The sequence below is a fragment of the Dendrobium catenatum genome, unplaced genomic scaffold (genome assembly GCF_001605985.2).
Source record: "Dendrobium catenatum unplaced genomic scaffold, ASM160598v2 fragScaff_scaffold_853, whole genome shotgun sequence".
In the NCBI taxonomy this organism is placed as follows: domain Eukaryota; kingdom Viridiplantae; phylum Streptophyta; class Magnoliopsida; order Asparagales; family Orchidaceae; genus Dendrobium; species Dendrobium catenatum.
In genome coordinates, this window is record NW_021319315.1 from 8,117,861 (window position 1) to 8,136,583 (window position 18,723).

General features: G+C 38.6%; 1 protein-coding gene and 1 long non-coding RNA gene across 2 annotated transcripts in view; both read right to left on the reverse strand.

Annotated features, from left to right (window-relative positions):
* Window positions 1-4,827: 4,827 nt before the first annotated feature.
* On the reverse strand, window positions 4,828-18,134 carry LOC114580211. The gene is made up of 2 exons (XR_003701539.1): window positions 15,849-18,134; window positions 4,828-5,146 (listed from the first exon to the last, which is right to left on the reverse strand). It is a non-coding gene; the product is annotated as an uncharacterized LOC114580211 (long non-coding RNA).
* A 370-nt stretch (window positions 18,135-18,504) lies between these two features.
* Window positions 18,505-18,723, reverse strand: part of LOC110101319 (developmental protein SEPALLATA 3-like) — a 6,113-nt gene continuing 5,894 nt past the window's right edge. The window contains exon 2 of the mRNA XM_028697034.1: window positions 18,505-18,709. Within this exon, the coding sequence (XP_028552867.1) occupies window positions 18,505-18,709 (205 nt within the window). The remainder of the gene's footprint in view (window positions 18,710-18,723) is intronic.

The following is an 18,723-nucleotide window of genomic DNA, read 5'->3' on the forward strand; positions in this document are numbered from 1 at the left end:
GACGCCATGCCAGCAGAACCGGCGAAAGAAGGAAAAAACTAAAGTTACCAAAAGAACATGAAGAAGCAGCGAAGAGGAAAACTTCCCTGAAAACAGTAGATCACCGGAGAGGAAACCCCCGCCAGGCGAGGGAGAAAATCCCGGAGCCAGGAAACCCTAGCAGATCGGCTAGGGCGAAAAAAAGATGGAGGTTCGGTGCAGAGTCTGGGTTAAAGTAGCATATAATTGCCAGAGAAAAGAAAATATATTAAATCTCAGGAGAGATCGATTAAATGTTGTAGAGAGTCAGAGTGAATCATTGGTACAGAGCAGGTTAATGAACTTATTCTTTAATATTATTGAATTGATGACATCAATTATATAGAAGTAGGAGTAGTTATGTCGGAGAAGTTGGCTTTCTTGCTGGAATAAACACGTCATACTGAGACCCCCACACACACGAGAGAGGCATCTCATCAAAACAATGCAACATAAAGTTGCACAGATTCTACGCTTATAATTTCGTCAAAGGACCATTAAAGCCTTTGCACAGAATTAAAAATTGCAAGCAGCTGTTGCATGTTAGTTACCTTTCTATGAAATTGCAAGCAAAAACTCTCCCTCTATCTCTAATTTGCTATATTATTCTAATTGTCATAGCTAGATTTGTAAGTGCTAATTAGCCCAAGTCAAGCCAAACCCTAGAAGAGGTGGACTAAAATTGGCATCTGATATTTGGGAGATTAGAGTCTAATCCTAGTTAGTATGACATAAATTGAGTAGCTAGCGTGCACAGTCCAGGCAACTTCATCACTCCATGCATTTTGTTTATTCACCAAGTCAGCAATGGCTGCTATAGTACAAATACGGATATTTTCTAATTATTTGCAACATTAACGATCGGGTGGATTTGAAGAGGGAATCTTACAAAATCTTAGCGGATCTTAAGTTATGTTAAACATGTCATCTGCTGCGGACTATTCACATGCAAGTATCTAACCAGTTAGCATATGTGGGGTTAAAAAGTTTCAGCAAATGAGAAAAGAAGAGAGGGGGGCAGAAGGTTCATCGGTAGGAGGTAAAAAGTTAAAGAGAACTGGTGATTTTATTCACAAAATTATCAACAAAGACAAGTATCCTGTAGTCCGGTAAGTGATAAAAGTGAGGATTTTGGTATGAAGATGAATTTGGTCGCAGATCACACAGGAGGGCCACAGCTCTCAACAAAGCGATGAGTTGACAGTTCATGGTGGAACCCTCTTGTATCTTTCCCACAACTAGATACCAAAACAATTTAATAAGGATCAGATGGCGTAATTAAAAGAAAAAAAAAAGCCCCCCAAAATCCCCCAACAGTCTAAAGAATCCTTTGTCATCTCATTCAAAGGATCTCTGCGCACTCATCCATACAAGAAGTCCTCAGGATAAGAATTATAAAGATTGATAAGCAAGATTAACATGAATCATTCAAGTTCTATAAGATAAGAAAGGTTAAGTTAAAAGAGTCCGAGCCTTCAAGCATGTTTTACAAAAGACATAATCGGCCCCAGATGAGGATGAAGGGGGCAATAATTTGTTACCTTTACAGTGGGCTTTGAAGGATATGGATTTGTCCTTGTTTTGTCATTTTTCCTTTGATACCAATGGCCCAACAGTTTGGCTCTGGTGGGGCAGTGGAATAACCACTTCAAACCAGTCTCGTGGGCTTTGGCAGTTCCATCCTCTCTCTCTCTCTCTCTCTCTCTCTCTCTCTCTCTCTCTCTCTCTCTATATATATATATATATATATATATTTGCCAAAGCAAATAAAGGAAGGAGCAGAGAAGTAAGAAAAAGCAAGAGCTAATTTCATGCAAGGAAGCTATAGAGGCTAGGCTGCTGCTTCCTCTGGCACAGTAGCAAGTAACACCGAAATTAAATGTGGGGCATTGTTCTTCACGTGGGAAACACAAAATCCAAACAAAATCTAAGCAAAGATCCCGGAGCAAGAGCTCAGAGCCAGAGAGGTTTAAAGGAAAAGTAAATTTATTTGGGGGGTCTTAAAGAAAAAGTAGCTATGGAGGCTATTAGGACAGCAACTGAATGAGAGGGACAACAGCTTGGAAGAAGAGAACATAGCTAAAGTCAATACACGAGAGAGAGAGAGAGAGAAAGAGAGAACTGAAGGCTCACATGACATTCCGACTTTCCTACAATTCCCCCATTAAGTGTTTCATTAAAGCGCTCATCCTCCTTTCCCTATCCTCTGCAACCCTCCCAGCTAACCTCCAACATTTCTTAGCTTTTGCTTTAGCTCCTCAAAACCTTCTGTCTCTCTCTCTCTCTCTCTTTCTCTCTGCTTGAGAGGTCAACATCTAAAGGGGACTGTGTCATAAGTCCTAATCAGCTTAGATGCACTTCCATCCCACTTGTCCTAAAAAAGGATCCAAGATCCTAAGGTCACTCATTATCCAACGGCTCCATTCCCCCATCTTTGGTTTTCTCATCTGGAAAATGGGATGCCTCCTCACTTTGGTTTTCGTATGAACATGTACACCTGTAATCACCTCTACTATCATATGCTTTACCTCCAGTAATTATTTTCCATCATTGAATACTCAAGTATTCCTGTTTACAATTATATATATATATGCCTTTTCGGGTTTCACAATCCACCTTCAAATAATATAATTATCATGAAACATGTGAAGAGGAAAATTATAATATTTAGATAATTTAATCAGCATCAGTTAACATTCGATCAATTCCTTCTCTTTATCATGCATGGATGATCTCATTCTTCCCTCCCAATAATACAACCACATGCAAAATCATGTTTAGCCCGAGCAAAGTACTCAAGGTTCATGGATCAACATCAAAAGAACTTACGTGCCATAAACCCCTTTCTGCTTTTAAGTAAGACAGCTTGCAAGTCCACTGCTGAAGGCAAAATTGCCCGCATAAGGTGAAGGGAGTAATGGGGATCATTAAAGCCTGTAAAGGGCATTAATAAAAAGACAAAAATAACCAAAACAATAGGGCCTCAAGTCCACAACGGAGCACCATTTGTGAGATAGAACACTTATCACATGAGTCCAATATTGTGGGGGACTCTGCCGACTACTTGTTAAGTTCGACTGCGAAGCCAACGCGTAGAATGCTCCCACATTCCCCTCTGTACTGTGTGATTAAAGAAACCTGGGTGAAGTGGACATGCCCCACCCTATCAACTTGCTCAATGCTCATGCTGTAAGTCCATCTCTATCTAACCCTAACCAAAAAAAACTTATTTTATATATTTTTTCTCATAATTTTTTTATATTTATTTTTAATCATATATTTATATTTATCAACATTTCAAATTAGTCATATTTATAATTTTTTTAACAAAAAAAAATCTTACTCGATAAAGGATGAGAAGTGATTTTTTTTTTTTTTTTTCTTTTTGGCCTTTTCTGCAGTCATATAGCTATTCATCCACACTACTCCCTCTCACCGTTACCCCTTTGAGCTATCTTGAAAATGCCTGACATTAAGAGCTAAGAAGATGCTAATTAGGACAAGATTATCTTAAGAACGCCTTTTGTCCAATACATGAAAGGATCGTTAGCTATAAAACTATTTTGTTCTTATTTTGCTTCTTCATATATTTAATAATGAAGATAAATTCCTCAGCATAAAGTCAAATGGCTAGATGCTGCAATAAATAGAAGCATTGATTGGCTACTAGTCAGGAGCTAAAGACAATACAAACTAATTGCAAAGCCTTAAGACAATACCAATAAGTTCTGTTTATCTTCGCTAAACCCAAACTTTGTCTTATTATATAACAAGGCTAAAAGATAAATAGAAGCAACTATGACCAAACTTGAGAGAAAGGAAAGAGGCCACGTTAAATTGGATGCCTTGGCTAACCATCAATAGAACCAATTTTAAATTTTAAATGGAACTTTGATTTTGGGATTTTAGGGTTTTCATCCGTCCTCATAATCCCAAGAAAGACCGGGAGATAATATTTAATAAAAACAGACAAATTTGCCACCAAGAAAAATGGCTAGGCTCACCACCCAAGCCCACCAGTGAGCCATATTATCCCTGCCCTAATTGGCAGGGAATACAATGAGACTAATGGCATAAACTTCATATTGAGAGTATAAACATACAAACAAGTGAGCAAACTTCATATTGAATGATAAGATACCAAGACAACATAATAATTATAAAAATAATTAATAAATGATCCTTTTCTTGGGGCATTATGCCACCTTGGAGATTTCTTTTTCCCAGACCCAAACTGAAATAAGCCACGAAAATCCAATTTTATCCAGAATGTTGTAAATAGTATGGCATAAAAGATGGCGATCTGGAAGCATGCTAATCGATTTTGTGTTTGGCAAATCTAAAATATACATCCATTGCATAGACATTAATATGTAGACAACCGCAAACCTCTTCGAGCATCGGCAATAACAGAATAGCCTGTTGGATAGTTTGAAAAATATTATACAGAATTACATGTTTGCTTTTCCAATCAAAATGGAAGTCCCAGTCAAAATTTTACTAGCTTTCTGCTCTTCATTCAAACTTATCATAAACTTTCAAGTAAAATACCCTTTCAAAACTCAAAGTAAGTATCTAAATTCTCAACAGCCAAATCCACCTTTTTCTTACAAAAGAAATCCTCCAAGATTTCTTATTATAAAAATACCCATTTTCCCGTGAGAAAGTCTTCTACTACACATTCCTTGGTGCACTCAATCCATGGTTTAAAACAAACATATCGGAAATCAAGGCAATTTTGAAACATAAGATATGGAACCAAATCGAGGTATAGGTTTCAAATTAAAAACAAAACAAAAAATCATAAAATTAGGACAGCAAAAAACATAACCTTAATCCATAGAAGACACATTAAAAGAAAGCATACAAACTTTAAAAAATTGAATATAAGTTATGAGTTCGAAAAAACATAAAATATTAGAAACATGTGATAGAATTAGACTCTAAAAGAGTCTTTTATGCCCCCCCAAATCAACGTCATCATTTTCATTATCACAAGCAGGAGTGCAGGGCCGTCTAAAGAATTGTTGTACGTGATATATGATAGCTCTATAATCTTCTCCATCACTCCTATGTCAGTCATTCCATCCATCTTCCTCATCCAATAGTACTATCGCTTTCTTCTTTCCTGCATAATAAGTAAACTACTAATAAAAAAAATATTAAATAACAATATATTACATATTTCATAATAAACATACTTAACTTTCCTCTAAAGTATTTGATGTTTAGCCTTGATTACATTTGGTGGATATTTGCGAACTTCCACTTATATTATAATAGCAACATAAATGTTAATATCTTCATTATTAGCTGAACCAATAGCATTTTGCCATTTTCTTTATTTCTTTCCTAATCTAGGCTAACCACCCGTTCATCAACTGATAGCAAATCAATAAGAATTAAAGGATTATCATCATCATAATTGTCACCACGGCACAAAGTTCCCGTGGAGCCACGGCGCATAGCGCACCGCACGCCTTTTTAAACATGGCACACAATAGAAAATTATATATATATATATATATATTAATCATGATATTAATATGTAAACCTAAAAAATATATAATTATAATTTATAATTTGAAATTTATAATAAGTTAACAAAATAGCGCGCGCCATGAACGCCTTGCGCCATGCGACATTGCTCATGCACGGAGCAAATAGCACACGCTATTTTGATGCGTAGCGCCGCGTGAACATCATTTTGCACCGCGCCACGTGCACACCATTTTGCGCCATTGACATGTATCATCATCATCCTTACATGCAGTTAACCTGAGATGTTTATATTCTAATTTTTTTACTGTGCATGACATAAATCAATTTGTTTATCCTAGCCACAGTCAAACAATTTCTTCTCTTTGTATCACTAGGTTGAATATGCTCAAATTTCATTCACATGCAAAAGCTAAACACGTTAAACTAAGACTCTGACTACAAATTTTTTGTTTTAATTCTAGCATTTCATCTCCAAAGTACATCCACAAATACTCTAAATCACGAGTTAGAACAAATAAATTTAGAACAATATTAATTATAAATTTAATCATAAGTTCAATATTCAAAGTTGATAGATATCTTACGTACCAAGTGGACTTGTTTTACATGATAATTGGGCAGCTCTCATGCCAAACATTCCATTTTTATGATGAACTCTTTAAGTTGTTTATCAAACTTTTCAAAATCTTTTGACGAGCTTATAATTCTTTCCATACATTTATACAAAATAATTCTAGCATTTGCAAATTCAAATAAGAATTATCATCAAAATGAAATGAATGATTTAGAAGACAGCCACGAGAGATCAAATCACCATATAATTAGTTGTCCCATTTTTTATCAATAAGTTCTTAGATATCTTTATAAGATGATTCTTCTCCACCTACGTTCTTTGTTATTTATTCTTTTGCCTCATTTATAACACCATAGATAAACCCCATTGTACGACACCTTTCACCATCAACCATTATTAACACTTCAACTAAAGGTTTTGTGATTTTAAGAGCCTATATCACACTCTACCAAAAAGTATTATGCCTTAATATAATTTTTTTAATTGCTTCATATAATTTTTTTAATTGCTTCCCTTCGTATTTTTTTTGCCCGTGCACTATTATTCCATACTTAGGAAGTAAATATTGCTAATTAATTGATTCCTCACTCTATGAATGTTTTGCAAAGTCAAATAAACAGTAGTAAATCTTGTGATGGCTTGTCTAACAAAATCTTTATAAATAAACTATCTAATTAAACTCAATAGCCAATTATTATTATTATTTTGAAATTACTAACTCTTTTCACTTAAATGTGGGCTCCGAAAAATTCTATTATTTGTTTGTGATGTGTGCATCCCGGCCTCTCTGCACCATCCGTCTATTTTTCTTTTATTTTTTAAGTGTGACGATGACGGCAGAGAGTTTTAACGAGATTAGGTTCCGGGGGAATTTTCAGAAGGCATATTGGGTTTTAGATAAGACACTACATAGAGATTTCGCCCTCATTTTGTGATGACTTTTTTTATATGAGTTCTGGTTTCCTATAGGCGCAAGCCCCTATAGTTAATTACCCCTCCCGATAACATGAAAGAACTTTCGATTAAGGCTAGTCGTTAAGGAGGTCATATGGATCATAAATCCAATGTATAATAGCAACAATTTTAGTTTTAAAATTTTGAATTTGAAAGTTTTAAAATTTAGAGTTTATCACCACAAACTTAAAACTGGTGGTGGGGGGAGTGAAGATGAGCCCGATCAAGATCTCATGGTTCCGTCGTCCCGGGCTGTCATGTTCCCTGGTCTACTTAGTCAGAGGAGGTAGTCGACCAAACCTGACATAAGGCACATTGTCAGCAGACATGGGTTGCTTCGTCCAAGAATACCTTGAAGACCTGGGTTGGTGTTTGTCTAAGGGGATATATCTGAATCCACCTTAGCTGACATAGGGCTTTATGCCTATCAAATATATCATATGATTGTGGGCTCCGAAAATTCGGCCCCAGCCTCCCCGCCGCGCGGATTGTGCTTTTTGTTTGGCGAGGGAGTTTTAACAAAATTAAGTTCCGGGGTAAATTTTGGAAGGCAGATGAGTTTGTAGATAAGACACTACCCAGAGATTTCGCCCTCATTTTGTGAGGACTTTATGATCTGAGTTCTGGTTTCCTATAGGCGCAAGCACCTATAGTTAATTACCCCTCCCGATAACGAGAGAGAACTTTCGATCAAGGCTAGTCGTCAATCAGATACGTAGAAATACGTGTTATCTGGCTATAGTAGCATCAATGGGTATGAAATTTGAAAGTTGAATATTTTATATTTAAAATAGAAATTTCACTATCCAGCACTTAAAGCGGATGATGGGGGAATGGATGATGGACCTGATCAAGATCCCATGGTTCCGTCGTCCCGGGCCATCATGGTCCCTGGTCTACTTAGTCAGAGGAGATAGTCGACCCAACCTGACAGAAAGATCCTTGTCGGCAGCCATGGGTTGCTTCGTCCAAGGGGACCTTGTAGACCTGGGTTGAATGTTTGTCTAAGGGGACAAATTTGAATCCACCTTAGCTGACAGAGGGCTTTGTCCCCTATCGATTATATTCTTTTGATTCATATCTCAAAGATTTGATGCCAATAAGGAACGCATTGGCTCTGGTCATAACCGCTATCTGTGGTGCCATTTAGCGGCAAAACCACTCAGTTCAGAGGGCCCCGGGTCATAACCGTTTATCTTGCGGTGCCATTTGGCGGCAGACTGCCGGGTAGAGGACACATACCACGTCCTTATTGGTAGTAGATTGTTTGAGAATGGATCCTAGTGATATTTCGACTAGGCATTTAGCTCTTTTGTGAGCTAAAGTAAGTTTTAATTTGTCCACCCGGCAAACTGTTGCGGAGGGTGGATGGATTTTAATTTAAGTATTGATGGATGTATTTCATTTTTAAATATTTCTGGATTTTAGGAATTTTTGTGGAGTTTTTGGATATTTGGAACGACGTTGGAAATTATTTGGAATGGACCCCTCCGGTTGAGATTTTTGTTCAACGCGGCCATCATCGAGGTGTTAGGGGTTATTTCCTTTAAAACTTGAACCTTGTCGACTCTGTCTGACTGTCGACAGAGGATCGAGTTTCGTATGTTTTATGCCTTTGAGAGTGAATTCTTTTGATTTTAGGCTTTGAAGGCCTAATATGAATGTATTAAACAAATATTCTGGTCATCACAGCCACATATTTGTTTGTTGGTTCAAACATTGTCGACTCCTATTGATATGTATAGAAGGATCGGGTTCGAACTTGTATTCACTTGTCAACCCGCGTAGCATCCCTAGACGTCACGTGTGTATCAATAACACGCTCGTCGGGGCCCATGCGGGTTTGGGAGCATTTTATAATTAAACACTGTCTACTCCTTTTTACCTTCCTAGGAGGATCGGGTTTAAATTTAATAACCCGCACAGTATCCCTAGACGTCACGTGTGTACCAATAACACGCTCGTCGGGGCCCATACGAGTGTTGGGGCCATTTTATAATTATACACTATCTACTCCTTTTTATCTGCTTAGGATGATCGTGTTCAAATTTAAAAACCCGCGCAGCATCCCTAGACGTCACGTGTGTACCAATAACACACTCGCCGGGGCCCATGCGGGTTCGATGATTGCTTTTACCCCTTTTAATGTACCTATGTGTATACAAATTACGGTGCACGTGTGGGGGTACTTTGAAAGTATTCATAGATGTCTTCTGTACGCTTGCATAGAAGTTGCGGATCCGGTGGCATGGCGTTATAGTTGTGGACGCCTTCTATCTGCTTGTACGAATGTTGCAGATCCGGTGGCGTGGTGTACCAGCTTCTGGATCAGTTGTTTGCTGCTTTGTACAGGTAGACTGTCGTGCACTATTTGTTGATTTTTGTAGGTGGGTCATAGTCTACAAACTAATCTCCTGCTTTGTGTTTGTCAATGCTTGTATTTGTTGTAGTTCTTTGGCATTTATTCATAGGTAGCATGTAATATTCGTAGTGGAACTCCAGTAGAAACTCGTGTGATCTTGTATATGTCGTATTCTTCATGCACTTTGTTGTGTTATTTGGCTCGTGTAGTACATCCGTCATTGCTGGAGGTAGATGTATTCATCTTTAGACTGAAGTTGACTACATGATACTGCATTTACTATAGCCTTTCTGCATCTACCCATAAGTGGCATGTTATACATACATATGTATTCTTAGAGAGTGTATGTATTGCAGATCTTTCGTTGTATATAAGGGCTTTTGCATTTATCACAATTCTTCTATATTTATCTGTATGCACATTATACATTTATTCTTCAAGAACAGGTTATTACCTTTACACGAATATCACATGCATTTGTTGTCTTTTGCATGTCATGGATATTCTACTTGCTTACTGGCATTGGATTAAAAATTTAGAACATCGTCATTCCAGATTTTATATTTTTGAACTTGTTGTGCAATCATAGACCTAAGGGTCCCAAGTCCTTGTATTCATGGCCTTGTAATCAAACTATCATTCTCATGATCTTCTTATCACTTACAAATAGGTTGATTACAAGTTTGTTGTCTTCAAAGATGATTCACAAAGGTAACTTGCAATCTATATGATGGACTTGATATTGAATTCATCCATCTCTTCATCCCAATTAAAATGATCGACACAAGTGGCTTATTATTGTTCAAATAAATTACCTCCCATTGGAACTTTATAGAGATCATTCAAATTAAGCATCTTATTGATCACTCATTTATGTTCAAGATTAAGTTATATTCATGCTCAATTTGGTTCCTTTGTGCCCAAGTCAAATTAAAGTATGAGCTCATTTCAATTTCATTTGCAAGTCTAGTGCATATGCACTATGTCACATTCAGGTCCAAGTTCTACTTGATTTTGAATCAAATGAGATTCAAAAATACAAGTTCAAGTTTGAGTAAAAATGTGTTCAAATAAAGTTAAAAAAAAAAAAACTTTATGATTGTCCAAATTTTGCTCATTTATTTGAATTTGAGCTCTTTTGTAGTCAATTTGTAAATCCTCTTATATTCAAAAGTCCAATTTGGTATGCAAGTTCAATTAATGTCCAAATTTAGCTCAAGTTAAGTTCTCATTTCAATTTTATTTAATTAAGTTCAAAATTAGTCATTTGTATTTGGTCCACAAGTTCAAGTCCAAGTACAAGTTCCGGTCCGAGTTTAAGTTCAATTTGTTCAAATTATGTCCAAGTCTTGAATCTTCAGTCAAAATTTCGGCAACCTCCCGGCGTCTCTCCCGTTTAGGGGAAATTTTGGGAGACTAGCCTTCCCACCACGCGCAATAAAGGCGTGTATGGTAGGTGCCTTCGAACAAGGACATCGCGGCCGTGTACTTTCCTCCCACCACTCGCAATAAATGCGTGTATGGGGTCTTCGAGTGCACCTGCATAAAAATAAGAATAAAAAAAAACATTTTGCTTTCCCCTCGCTCGAGGGTACTTATAAATGACCCCACTTCGTCGTAGGCGCCGCACCGGGGTCTCATCCCACCACGCGCAATAAAGGTGTGTATAGGCGATTTTCCGGTGCGCTTCGAACGCCGAAGTAGAGTTTAGGTGATTGCCCGCCTTAAATAAAAGGTTTCAAATAATTACTCACCTGCTCAAATTCGGCTGCCCATCCCATATTTCAATTAAATCCTGCACAAATCATATCCTGTCAACTATCGGCTGCCCAAGTCATATCAGCCAGTGGAGAAATAAAAAAATAAAGAGCTGAATAACCTATAATATACTCACCCCCCTCCATTTGAACAGTTCTCTCCACTACAATCCGAACTCTCAACTCCCCCAACTGTGCAGGAACTTGATCCATGCTCTTTCTTCCTCCCTCCCTCACGTGAAGCTGCAGCAGCAGCCCCACTCCTCAACATCAGCAGGCTGATTCCCCCCACTTGGCCGTGAGACTCCTCTGCTTTACACAAGGAAAACAGCTCCCTTCCTCTCCTTCACAGCCACCAAGCAAAACAACTCATCCCCCCTCCAATCCACCACTACACTTCACACCTTTCCTCCCTACAGCCTCTTCTTGTTCCTTCCTCTCACCCTACTACAGAAACCCCTTTTTGTTCTCAACTACAGCAGTTCCCATCTCAAGTGAAAGCTGCTCCTTGATCACTCTCCACGTGAAGGAGCCTACAACAGCCTATTCCCTGTCATTACACTCAGCTAGATTCTAACAACAATCTCCTTCTCTCTTACCCCTGAAAGCTGTTTTGGCCAATCAGCTCACAACAACTGCAGCCTCACCATTGCCTCCTTACTTTAAGGTAAAAAAAAATGAAAGAAGGGAATCCCTGACACCCATTTGAGAAGGTCTTTTGACAGCAAGCAAGATCAGTCTTCAAAAACAACACAACAACAACAACATCAAGCCTTTATAACACTTTGGGGTCGGCTACATGAATCCTTTTTCTCCATTGTGTCCTATTAAAAGACAAATTCTCGTTTAAATCTAATAAAGAAATGTCATTCCTAATATTTTCTAACTAAGTCTTTTTAGGTCTACCCCTACCTTTCTTAACATAAGTCAAATATAATACCTCTACTCTCCTAACCGGGTCATAGCAAGGCCGCCGTTTTATGTGACCAAACCATCTAAGGCGACTTTCTCTAATCTTATCTTCTACTGGAGCTACTCCAACCTTTTCACGTATATGCTCATTTCGTATCCTATCTCTAAGGGTAAAGCCACTCATCCACCAGAGCATCATCATCTCTACCACACTTAACTTAGTATTATGCTTCTCTTTTAAAGGCCAACATTCGGCACCATAAAGCATTGCAGGCCTCACTACCATCTTATAGAATTTTCTCTTTACTTTGAGGGGTACATTTCTATCACATAACAAGCCCGATGCATTCCTCCACTTCAACCATCCAACTTGAATTCTGCTGATAATATCCCCATCTATTTCACCATCACTCTGAACAATAGATCCAAGATATCTAAAATGTGTACTCTTATTAATGACTTGATCGCCCAAAGTCACAATCCCCTCACTAGGTCTATTACTACTAAAATTACACTCCATATATTCTGTTTTAGATCTACTCAAGCGAAAACCTTTTAGACTCTAAGGTTGACCTCCATAATTCAAGTTTACCTTCAACTCCCTCTCTAGTCTTATCAACAAGAAGAATATTATCAGCAAAAAGCATACACCAAAGTACATCCTCTTGCAAATGTCTAGTAAGAACATTCATGACTAAAGCAAAAAGATGTGGGCTTAAGGCTGATCATTGATGTAATCTAACTTAAATAGAAAAATAATTGGTCAAACCACCTTGTATTTAAACACAAGCAACAGCTCATGCATACATATCCTTAATGACTTGAATATAAGCATTATTAACCCCTTTCTTATATAGAACTCTCCATAGCACTTCTCTTGGAGCTTTATCATATACTTTCTCAAAATCAATAAAAAATCATATGTAGTTCCTCATTATTCTCTCTATACTTCTCCATCAAACCTTTCAATAAATGTAATGATATTTTCCTACTTTTTTAATAAGACGCTGATGAAACTGTTGAAGAAAATTCTCACTAATAACAAAAAAGAGTGGCATACGAAGAGGCAGATGCACTATGGGTTTATCGTACAACTTATAAGATGCCAACCAAAGCCACTCCTTATTCACTGGTGTTTGGAGTCGAATCAATATTGCCACTGGAAGTTGAACTACCATCATTCCGGGTAGCAATCTAGAACGATCTCACTCAAGAGCAAAATGTTCGCCTGAGAATGGAACAGCTCGATGCACTTGATGAACTCAGGTTACAAACTCAACAAAACCTTGAAATCTACCAAGGAAGAATGGTTAAATCCTTCGATCGTATGGTGCATCCTCGGGCATTCAAGAAGTAGAATTGATCATGGTGCTGAGAAGGCCAATCATCCCACACCGAAAAATTGATGGCAAATTCGTATCCAACTGGGAGAGGCCTTTTGTCGTTGAAAAGGTATTTCAAGGAGGAGCTTATCAGTTGATCGATTTGAAATGTCAGAGACATATGCCGCCAATCAACGGTCGATATCTGAATAAATACTACATATGAAATTGCCCAAGAAAATGTTATATTCAATGTGTTATGTATTTTATACATGTTTGTTATCGCATACGCATTTTATATTTTGAAATTTTATTGTATAACAAGAATGCATTTCAAAATCCTCCATCAGACTGTGGGTATTTTAAATATTTATTCGGCTCAACATCGTGCTATGTGCCGAGATCCCCAAATAAATATTTAAAATCTCAAGATTTCAAATTTATTCTGCTCTAGAATGCCCCTGTGAAATAGGGGCATTTTAAATATTTATTTGGGACGACATTGCGCAGCATGCCAAGATCCCCGAATAAATATTTAAAATTATCAAAAAAAAAATATTTTCTTATGTTGAAGAATACAACAAATTATTTTTAAAGTATATGCAGATGATCTTCTAAAAATTTGAGGCGCCACCTTCTCCAACACACCAAGATTTCAAAAGTCAAGAAAGAGATTTTATGACTCACACTCCAACAAATTAAGCTGAAACAGCTTGAAGTCTTTCAACAGCTAAAGCTTAAGGTTCGAATGGTTGTAAAAGGTTGGATCCAACACGCCCAAACATGACCGAATCACTGGCAGCTCTGTCTACTCAACACGCCATAATGAAAGACTGTAGTAGCGGAACCCCCACTTCGTCAACCCGTCAGTAGGGACTGTAGGAAGTACCAAGGCTAATTTGACCCGATAAGTTCAAGTGATCGTAGTCTACTAAATTCTCCTAATTGATTGGAGAATTAAAGTTCCAGTGGAAATGAGAGATCTCGAGCAACCATCGAATGTTCTTAGGCTCCAAATCTTCAACCAAAAAGAAGAACTCCAAATCTACCAACTTCAGTAGATTCAATATTGGGAAGCACAATTCTCATAGCTCAAGTCTGAAGTCTGAATGGGAGTAAGAGGTCGGATACAACACGCCCAAAATATGACCGGATAGCTGGCAGTTCTATCTACTCAACATGCCATAAGAAATGTCGTAGTAGAAGAACCCCCATTTCAGCAACCAGAGGACAAAGAGCTATCAAATCTTAGCTCTCATAATCTGATGAACTCAAATGACTCAAATTAAAGTCTCTTTAAGTGATTAAGGATTAAGGTACTACCCATATTTGGTACTATCAACCAAATACAAAACCTGCAAATCCTTCAACAAATCTATAAAGCATCAAGCGAGGATCTAAGGAAATTTTATTCAATAAGTTCGTTATGTAGAAAGCTCTAAACCGATGACTTTTCGCCACCGACCTAATACGAACCTAAAATGTTTAGGTCACCAGCATCCACTCCTTCATCAAGCCCGCCAAAGCAAGTATAGGGAAGAAAGTACAAAAACCATCGGTAAAGAAAAATCAAGCAATTCTCCATCAATGTCCACAGCACAAAGCACATGATAGAAGGAACAAAAATCTCAGGACTCAAGCTAAATCTATAAAAAGAAGCATCCTGAATAACATTTATAAATGTTCCTAAAGAATGTGGACATTTTAAATATTTATTTGGGTCGATATCACGCTACATGTCGAGATCCCCAAATAAATATTTAAATTTTCATGTCAAAATATAGCTATATGAGAGAAAAATGAAAGATCCTCCGTAAACAGAGTGTGCTGTCAACAAAAAGTGATTGTATAGAAAAAATATCACATACATACATAATTATGACAAAAAAGAAGGTTGAGCATATACAAAAATGTCATAGACTAAAGTGACAATGGTGCAAAAGAAGAGCTTAAGGTGACAATGCTATCCACTAACATCAATCTACAGAGTGATACTCTAAGAACCTAAGTATAAAGTACTCTATCACTCTCACGTGGATCTCCACTTGACCAAGAGCAAATATATCAACTATACTGAAGATTACAAATACATCTAAGGAGCCATGAAGGCACAGAGATGGACTTTTGGAGATCCACTAAATAAAAACCTTAATGTGACATCTAAGCAAACTTTTGGAGATCCACTAAATAAAAATGTTAGTGTAACCACCAAATAAACTTTTCGAAATCCACTAAATAAAAACCTTAGTGTGACATCCAGAGCAAATATCTGGAGATCAAAAAGGGTCAATCAGCATACAACAAATGTGGTTTGCTCTAGACGCACACCACATTTGTTGGGGGGGGGGGGGGGGGGGGGGGGGGGGGGGGGGGGGGCGGCATTTGTTGACCTCTAAAACAAGAGACAAAAAATAAAAAATAAAAAAAGGCTTCAAATGATTACTCACCTGCTCAAAACCGGCTGCCCATCCCATATCTCTGTTAAATCCTGCACAAATCATATCCTGTCAACTATCAGTTGCCCAAGTCATATCAGCCAGTGGAGAAATAAAAAAATAAAGAGCTGAATAACCTATTATATACTCAGCCCCCTCCATTTGAACAATTGTTCTCCACTACAATCTGTAACTCTCAACTCCCCCAACTGTGCAGGAACTTGATTCATGCTCTTTCTTCCTCCCTCCCTCACGTGAAGCTGCAACAGCAGCCCAACTTCTCAACATCAGCAGGCTGATTCCCCCCACTTGGCCGTGAAACTCCTCTGCTTTACACAAGGAAACCAGCTCCCTTCCTCTCCTTACAGCCACCAAGCAAAATAACTCATCCCCTCCAATCCATCACTACACTTCACACCTTTCCTCCCTACAGCCTCTTCTTGTTCCTTCCTCTCACCCTACTACAGAAACCCCTTTTTGTTCTCAACTACAGCAGTTCCCATCTCAAGTGAAAGCTGCTCCTTGATCACTCTCCACGTGAAGGAGCCTACAACAGCCTATTCCCTGTCATTACACTCAGCTAAATTCTAACAACAATCTCCTTCTCTCTTACCTCTGAAACCTATTTTGGACAATCAGCTCACAACAACTGCAGCCTCCCCATTGCTTCCTTACTTTAAGGTAAAAAAAAAGGAAAGAATGGAATCCCTGACACCCATTTAAGAAAGTCTTTTGACAGCAAGCATGATCAGTCTTCAAACAAAAACAAAAAATCATTTTTTTTTTTTAATGCTTTCTAGAGATGAGTCAAGACTTGTTTAACAGAGCAGATAAAGCCTTCAATGTCATTTTGGCAAGCTAACAGTGAGCTTTTAAAGTCTATTTAATCTGAGGTGTAAACCAAAGCCAAGTAAAATAAATGCAGCAATGTGTCAAAACCACTTCAGCCCACTATTTTAAATCAAACGTATGCCCAAACAGCAACTCATTTCGCCTTCGAATTTCAGCCCAAAACTGCTTCAAGAGCCAGCCTAGCAAATTAGACAGCTTTTGCTCCGATTCCCTTCCACATGAAATCACTTTTCACTGATTCATCCACACTCAAATGCTTTCTTTTATTATTCACCTGTAGCTTTTACACCAAGTCCGTGCCTTCACTTGCAATCTAGCCCACAAAAGCCTGTTTGATTCACATCACCAATTCATTCTCTTCCCCACAGCCACTTAGCATATTCCACTAAATATATAAACAATCCCAACCACTTCCTACAGCATACCAAATCCCATCATATTCTCTTTTCCATTGCTAACAGCAAGCCCAATTCCACCTCACTTTGTAAGCCCAAAACATTCAATCCGTATAGTTTCTTCAGAGAATCATGATAGTATTTATTTTCATTGTTTAGTGTTGTTATCACTCATTATTAACTATGGCTATTGTCACTAGTTAAATGTGATAACTGTTATGGCTATTCCTTTTGCTTAGCGCTATCAGAAGCTTGTATCATTATAGATGCATACATATGTACAAAAGAAGTGGGGTTTTCAAAAAAAAAAAAAAAGAAGCAAAAAAAAAGAAAGATATGATTTTGTGCCTTCTATCGCCGTCACCCCACCGTCGACACGCAAAGGTATAACTCCTAACTTAAAAAAAAAATCCTTCTCTCGTGGCTTGCGACGAGCCAGCAAACCCCCTACGCACTCACGTGGCAATAGTTGGGAGGGAAACCGGCACAACGAGGTGGGTAATCCCCGGAGTGCTCATGTAGCATGAGGGGGACGAAAACTAAGTACCTCCAAATGCTCACGTAGGCAGATGGGGGAAAGAAACTGTGCTCTTTTAAATAAGTACCAAAAAGAAAAATCCTTAAAAGCTCATATAGCCGGTGGGGATAAAAAAAAATGCAACCACGGTGTCATTTAACACCTACCTAAAGCGCTCAAGTAGCGACGAGGGAAAGGTTGTGTAACATCAGTTTTTGCTCCAGGTTCGTCCGGACGAAATTGGATCGTCCGGGACGATCGGTATAGGTTGTTCAAGGAAAACAGTTCTGGCTGCATGGATCGTCTGGACGAAATTTGGATCTTCTGGACGAAAATTTTCAAGAGGACCGGTCGCCGGGGACGATAATTAAATCTCGTTTGGACGACACTTGTCCAGAGCCAGATCGTCCCGAGACGAAGTGCGATCGTCCTGGACGATCAGTCTGGATATATATAGAAATGAGATATTTTGAAGAGAGAGAAAAAGCCAGGAGAGAGAAAAACGAAGGAAAAAGTGGAAAAATTGATTTTCGGGCGACGCGGAGTTGTTTTCGTCCGAAGAGACTGTTCAGGAAATTGATGTACGCAAGGTAAGGCACATTCCGCCTTTCTCAATTTTCAGAACCGTCGTGTTTGGCGGTATTTTCTGTCCGGAATTGATTTTTATTCGTGATTTTCGTCCGTATTTTCTGATTGGTTCAGTTTTTACCGCGTAACTTTCTGTATGTTGTTGACGTGCCGAGTGTGCACATTTTGATTATTTTCTGGAGATTTTTATCCGGGTAGTTTTGATTCGACGGTGTTTTTCGTCATAAAAAAAATTCAACATCATAACTTTTGCAGCAAACCACGAGTAGTGGTCGGACTGGCGAGCGGGTGTGTGGCAGCAGGGGAGTCTCAGGTTTCAATCCTGGCCGTCGGCACAGCGGAGGCATGCAGGGGAGCGAGCGGTCGCCGGTCGCATCCATGGCGGGTGAGGGGGTGGGGCCTTCATGCTGGGGAACGGCCTGGCTAGGGCTCTAAGACGTGGACTGGATGTAGCCGGGCTTCCTGGGCGGGAGATGGTTGCCGCTGGCTGTGGTTTGCGAGTCATCCTGGTGCGGAGCAGGCTGGGTCATCCGTG